The sequence below is a fragment of the Procambarus clarkii genome, chromosome 43, assembly GCF_040958095.1.
Source record: "Procambarus clarkii isolate CNS0578487 chromosome 43, FALCON_Pclarkii_2.0, whole genome shotgun sequence".
NCBI lineage: Eukaryota > Metazoa > Arthropoda > Malacostraca > Decapoda > Cambaridae > Procambarus > Procambarus clarkii.
The window spans coordinates 29,436,553-29,444,219 of NC_091192.1; the positions used below are offsets into that span (position 1 = coordinate 29,436,553).

General features: G+C 40.9%; 1 protein-coding gene across 1 annotated transcript; it reads right to left on the minus strand.

Moving 5' to 3' along the window:
• Positions 1 to 237: 237 nt before the first annotated feature.
• LOC138349921 (uncharacterized) lies at positions 238 to 1,074 on the minus strand. Its single transcript, XM_069299912.1, has one exon. It carries the CDS (start codon positions 1,072 to 1,074, stop codon positions 238 to 240), a length of 837 nt encoding a protein of 278 aa, XP_069156013.1.
• Between the last annotated feature and the right edge of the window lie 6,593 nt (positions 1,075 to 7,667).

Below are 7,667 nucleotides of genomic sequence, written 5' to 3' on the forward strand. Positions count from 1 at the left end.
CACCACCAAACAACTACACCCTTGCTCCCACAGCAACATTCGAAGGGGTTGCTGTTGTTGTTGCCTAAGATTCGCTGCCTGGAACAAAAAGTTCCAAGTAGCACGGGCTATGGTGAGCCCGAAGGGGGTTGCTTGTTCCGCGCCCAAACGGATTACATTATCACCCAACGCGGGGCCGCAAAAAGTGGCTTAGAGGCCAGGCTTGGGCGTGACTGGCTCGTCGACGCCACTTTAAGGTCACTCGGGTGAAAACAGGGCAGTTGAGAACTGGATAGTGACCATGGGTACTGGGTATAGTGACCGTGGGAACTGGGTATAGTGACCGTGGGAACTGGTTATAGTGACCGTGGGAACTGGGTATAGTGACCGTGGGAACTGGGTATAGTGACCGTGGGAACTGGGTATAGTGACCATGGGAACTGGGTATAGTGACCGTGGGAACTGGTTATAGTGACCGTGGGAACTGGGTATAGTGACCGTGGGAACTGGGTATAGTGACCGTGGGAACTGGGTATAGTGACCGTGGGAACTGGGTATAGTGACCGTGGGAACTGGGTATAGTGACCGTGGGAACTGGGTATAGTGACCGTGGGAACTGGGTATAGTGACCATGGGAACTGGATATAGTGACCGTGGGAACTGGATATAGTGACCGTGGGAACTGGGTATAGTGACCGTGGGAACTGGGTATAGTGACCGTGGGAACTGGATATAGTGACCGTGGGAACTGGATATAGTGACCGTGGGTACTGGGTATAGTGACCGTGGGAACTGGGTATAGTGACCGTGGGAACTGGGTATAGTGACCGTGGGAACTGGGTATAGTGACCGTGGGAACTGGGTATAGTGACCGTGGGAACTGGGTATAGTGACCGTGGGAACTGGGTATAGTGACCGTGGGAACTGGGTATAGTGACCGTGGGAACTGGGGGAAGTGACCGTGGGAACTGGGTATAGTGACCGTGGGAACTGGGGGAAGTGACCGTGGGAACTGGGTATAGTGACCGTGGGAACTGGGTATAGTGACCGTGGGAACTGGGTATAGTGACCGTGGGAACTGGGTATAGTGACCATGGGAACTGGGTAGTGACAGTGGATAGGTGATATTATGCGTGAGCACTGGGAGCACATCCGTTGAGAATGTGTACTATTAGTGATAAGACTGTGCACTATCCATGGAGACTGTGCACTATCCCTGGAGACTGTGCACTATCCCTGGAGACTGCACTATCCCTGGAAACCGTGCACTATTCCTGGAGACTGTGAACTATCCCTGGAGACTGTGCTCTATCCCTGGAGACTGTGCACTATCCTTGGAGACTGTGCACTATCCTTACAGAATGTGCACTATCCCTGGAGACTGTGCACTATTCCTGGAGACTGTGCACTATCCTTGGAGACTGTGCACTATCCTTACAGACTGTGCACTATTCATGGAGACTGTGCACTACTTAAGGGTGCACAGGTACCATTTAAATGAAAGGTACCATTTAATCGACGCCCCGACCATTTAATCGACGCCCCGACCATTTAATCGACGCCCCGACCATTTAATCGACGCTCCGACCATTGCTTCAGCGCCCCGAACAGTTTCCTCAACGACTGTCGTAGCCTCGTTTCTGTTCACCTTGCGTCCTTGGTGTACGAATATTGTGTCCCTCGCCACCTTGCGTCATTTCAGTACCCGCTTGCGTCCATCACAGTATTTCTTGCGTCTCAGTAGTACGCCTTGCGTTCATGAACTCGCAGCATGTCTCGGGAGGGGGAAGGGGGGGAGAAATGGGGGGGGGGGGGGTGGAATGGGGTGTAAGGGAAGGGGGAGAGAGTGGGAAGGGGGGAAGGTCGTGACTTGCTGTTACGCCCTATAACTGCTCCTCTTCTGGGAAAGTATATCTTTGAGATTTTTGCACACACACACACACACACACACACATATATATATATATATATATATATATATATATATATATATATATATATATATATATATATATATATATATATGAAAACTCACACCCCAGAAGTGACTCGAACCCATACTGCCAGGAGCAATGCAACTGGTGTGTACAGGATACCTTAATCCACTCGACCATCACGACCGGTCAAAAGCTCATGGTAGCCGAGGCTATTTTGTCCATCAGCCCGCCGGCACTCTGATGGTAATCTTGGGCATAGTATTTTATCAAATCACCCCATTCTTTGGGGCACACGTGAGGAACACAAATGAGTTTTCAGTTGCATATAGTCCTGGGGACCATTCAGGCTTGTTCGCATATATATATATATATATATATATATATATATATATATATATATATATATATATATATATATATATATATATATATACTAAAAGAATATAGTGTACCTACGTGAACATAACCATACGTTATAACCATACGTTTACATTATACATTATGTAAATTAAGTACATCTTAAACAACACACATACAGCAATTTTTTTTTATTTTTTTTAAACCTATATATACTTTCTCTGAATGATTTACCTCACATCAATTACTGATTGACACTAAATTTTTTTGATTCTTAAGTACATTTGTAAGACCGAGAGAGGAGTGACAAAGAGGCAGAGTTCCCCATGCTGCTATATATGGCATCACAGAGTGCCGGGCATAAGCAAAAATTAATATATTATTAAGTGCTTAATGCGCAAAAAAGGAAATTACAAGAAATTATTAATTGCTTGCGCCGGTCAGTGAGGTTAATTGAATATTAAGAGAAACTCGCGTTTGGTTACTTAATGTGTGTGTTAAACTTCCCCTTTATTGCGATTGGGTTGGAATGCAAGAATTGTATAATACTGCATAACTTTATAGCATTGTATAATTAAACACCATTGTATAATATAGTATAAATTTACAACAAAATTTATTGTATAACATTGTGAAATATTTTATAATTGTTTAATATTAAAAATTGCATATTGTTTATAGGTATAATTCTGTATTTGAATAGTAATGTATAAATGTATAATATTGTATAATTGCACATGGTATGAGTATATATTGTGTAATTGTATATAGTGCATGTGCATACTGTGCAATGGTAGAAGGTATTTCCGTAGAACAGAAAATATACATTATAAAACTGGCAATTGTAATATATATATATATATATATATATATATATATATATATATATATATATATATATATATATAGAGAGAGAGAGAGAGAGAGAGAGAGAGAGAGAGAGAGAGAGAGAGAGAGAGAGAGAGAGAGAGAGAGAGAGAGAGAGAGAGAGAGAGAGAGAAAGAGAGAGAAAGAGAGAGAGAGAGAGAGAGAGAAAGAGAGAGAGAGAGAGAGAGAGAGAGAGAGAGAGAGAGAGAGAGAGAGAGAGAGAGAGAGAGAGAGAGAGAGAGAGAGAGAAAGAGAGAGAGAGAGAGAGCTATAGAGCCGTCGGTAAGATTAAAAAAAAAAATCTACTTATGCCAAGTGAGAGACCGGGCCTTGGGGGACACTGATCCTCGGAACCACCTCAAGGAAAGTTACCACTATTACGTTGCTATTACCCCCCCCCCCCCGACACCTACCTTATACCCCTTCTACTCTATTATGATAATTACACCTGTTAAATCTATCTAATTACCACATCAGTCTTTAATTAGGTACATTATAGATCAAAGATTATCTGACAGAGATGTGAGTTAAGCCTTACAAGGCCAGCCTTCAATAATGGGACTTTTTTTTAAGACTGACCACGACTATGTTTTTGTACATTAGTTCTCCATTACTGAGATTGACCATTAGAAAAACCATTAAGGGAATATTAAGAAGTGAAACACTGACACAATATTAAAGCTTTATATTATATATTAACCCTCGTAAGTGTTCTTAGTAGTGGCACTTTTATTATATATATATATATATTTATATATATATATATATATATATATATATATATATATATATATATATATATATATATATATATATATATATATATATATATATATATATATGTTGTTAAATATGACCGAAAAAGTGAGATTAATAATTCTAACATGAATTTTCTCAATATTTCTTATGTTTCTTTTCGATGTCGATGGTAATTGAAAAATCAATTCTCCAAAATTCATTTTTATTTCTAGTCTGACGCGACGCTTGCACGCGTTTCGTAATAACTTATTACATTTTCAAAGACTTTAGTTTACACACACAACTGTAACCTGAAAACACTAAACAGAGTCTTACTAATACTAACATTAAACAGCTTATTCGTCTTACTTATACTCGTATTTGGGTGAGTTGATATAGTGTAACAGTTTTGGATGAGGTGAACAAACTTACTCCTGGAAGCGTGTCATTAACGTATATTAGAAATAGAATTGAGCCCAGCATCGATCCTTGAATGTATGATTAAGTGTGTGATGTGTGAAGTGTGTGTGTGTGTGTGTGTGTGTGTGTGTGTGTGTGTGTGTGTGTGTGTGTGTGTGTGTGTGTGTGTGTGTGTGTGTGTGTGTGTGTGGTACCTACTAGCCAGAACACATTACTCGGTCTAGTAAGCAAGGCCCGATTTTCCTAATAAGCAGAGTGATTTTCGTTAGGTTAAAAAAATTGTTTCCATTTGTTTTATTTGAATTAATATTAATATATTATATTAGGAACATGAATTACTGACTTAGTTATGTTATTTCATTTTAGGTTAGTTCAGTTTAGGTTAGGTTAGGTTAGGCCATATTTCTACGTCAGTTTTAAATCAAATTAAAAAAAAATCATATGTAATGTAATGCAAAGCTTTATCAATTCACAAGAAAAAATGTAGAAACATACATTTCTTCAGAAAAAACTCTGCTTATTAGGCAAATGCGCGTGTATGTGTGTGTTTTTCTCTCTCCCAGCAGACAATGTTGGTGGCAGGAACATCACCGTGCACCCACAAGGCTTGGTGCAGGCTCCACCGTGCTTGAAAGCACCAAGTCAAGGCTGGTGGTGGCACCACAGATGGTTGCTGGTGACTCTAAGACATATATACCACACACCCATAAACTCCACCTCCTCGGGGCTCCCGTCATACTAAATTCGGCGAAGCAAGGTATCAACCATGCAGCGAGGCGCCCCACACAAGGGCCATACAGGCTTGCAAATGCACACACACACACACACACACACACACACACACGCACGCACGCACGCACACACACACACACACACACACACACACACGCACACGCACACGCACGCACAGGGACCTGAAACTACTACTAACTCAAAACTCAGTAGGAAAGTGGGACTCATTTGGTCTGGTGTCATGTTTTATACCTGTTTAGAGCACGAGGGTTATTAACGTAGCCATAATAGCTGACTGGCAACCAGCATATATATACTTTGGTCCAGTAATTAACCAAATTTTAAGTATATATATATATATATATATATATATATATATATATATATATATATATATATATATATATATATATATATATATATATATATATGTATATGAGAGGGAAGAATGGAAGTAACTGCAAAGGGCCTATTTGGCCCATACTTCCTCTTGATGCTTCTATATTGGAGTCTTGAAGTGGGGTAGAATATAGTTGTGCATTAATTGGCTCATAACTCATAAAATTAACTCATTTTCTTCTTTGTTCCATCGAGCATATTTCCTTTTTTCATATTATACCCGGATAAGATTACCAAATATATATTTTGTTTGTGATAGCAGGTCAGGGTCCGACATGAGGAGAAAATGACATGCACCGTAACTCACCATAGCTTTCGGGCTCACCATAGCCCGTGCTACATGGACACTTCGTTCTGAATAGCTAACTCTGAAACAACAACATGCACCAAAAATAGCAACACAGAGGGACATGATTCTACACACACACCAAATCTTGTCCACCTGTTGGATACTTTGAGGATACCTTGAGACGATGCCGGGGCTCAGCGACCCCGCGGCCCGGTCGTCGACCAGGCCTACTAGTGTGCTTGTCAAAATAACAGGACTTGCGACTCAGGTCGTTGGGAAAATTAACGTACACGCGCGTGTGCGTGTGTGTGTGTGTGTGTGTGTGTGTGTGTGTGTGTGTGTGTGTGTGTGTGTGTGTGTGTGTGTGTGTGTGTGTGTGTGTGTGTGTGTGTGTGTATTCATCTAGTTGTGAAAATGTGCAAGCACCTTGTTGTGATTGTGGTTGTTGAGCTCTGCTCTTTCGGGCCGCCTTTCAACTGTCAATCAACTGTTACTAACTACTATTTTTTCTCCACACGCACACACCCAGAAAGCAGCCCTTAACAGCTGTCTAACTCTCAGGTACCTATTTACCACTAGGTAACAGGGGGCATCAGGGTGAAAGAAACTCTATCCATCTGTTTCCGCCGGCGCCAGGAATCGAACCTTGGACCACGGGACTACGTATCCAGCGTGCTGCCCACTCAGCCACCAGCGCCCTAGAGCGCGCGCGCGCATGTGTTCTCACCTATTTGTGCTTGCGGGGGTTGAGCTCTGGCTCTTTGGTCCCGCTTCTCAACCGTCAATCAACAGGTGTACAGGTTCCTGAGCCTACTGGGCTCTATCATATCTACTCTTGAAACTGTGTATGGAGTCAGCCTCCACCACATCACTGCCTAATGCATTCCATTTGTCAACCACTCTGACACTAAAAAAGTTCTTTAAAATCTCTTCAAGACAATGCAGATAGGTTTTTGAAATGATCGAAAGATTGACAGATACGGTTTAATGCTGACAAATGTAACGTTCTTAGGCTATGTAACGATGATAAGAGTTACAAGACAATAACTGAATGGTCCTGAAACTGTAAGGTTTCATGGCGAAAAAGAATTGGGTATCATGATTAGTAGGAATGTAAAGATTTTTTTATATAAATGTTCGAATTAAAACAAATAGGACACTTTGATTTATTTCTATATGCGTTAATTACAGTAAAACACCTAGTGTTATTCTTCAGCTATATCTCCCTTTATCTATATCTATATCTATATCTATATCTCCCTCTTGCAGGCGTTGAGTCACAATAACGTTTCTGAAGTATGTTGACCAGACCAACATACTTCGACTTGAGAATGGTCCAGGACGGACGGAAACGTCGTCGTCCCTTCAACTTCTAGTGTGTGGTCTGGTCAACATATCTCCCTCTTGTTAGGCCTCGTTTGCATTATGCAGTTCAATATTTGGTCGTCGTATTAGAAGATGAACATAAGTTCACTTGAACGCGTTCAGCGAAGGATGACAAAGTTTATCCCCAAAATCAGAAATCTTCCACGTGAAGAGAGATTGAAAATGCTTAATTTACATTCTCAAGAAACAGCAAGAGTTAAGAGGGATGTGATTGATGTGTACAATAAATGGCCCTAACAAGAGGGGGATATTAAAAAGGTATTAAATATATCAAGACAAAATAGAACATGCAAAATGGTTATAAATGGGATAAATCGAAGGAAAGGCCTGGGTAAATACTGGTTTTGTAACAAAATAGTTGTGGAATAGCTTACCAGACAAGATAACAGGCGTGGGATCAGGTGATTGTTTCAAGCGTAAGATAGACATAAATATATGAATAAGTGTGGTGGATAAAGGTGGTATTTGCCATGTACTTGTCTTCTGCAGCTTCATTAATGGCTATGTTCCTAGTCTGATTTCCTGCTTTAATACTACACTTTAAATTCTTCCTTTCAGAGGTT

Excerpts from the sequence above, each read along its gene's own strand:
- LOC138349921 (XM_069299912.1), bottom strand. The coding sequence starts at position 1,074 with ATGGTCACTATACCCAGTTCCCACGGTCACTATACCCAGTTCCCACGG.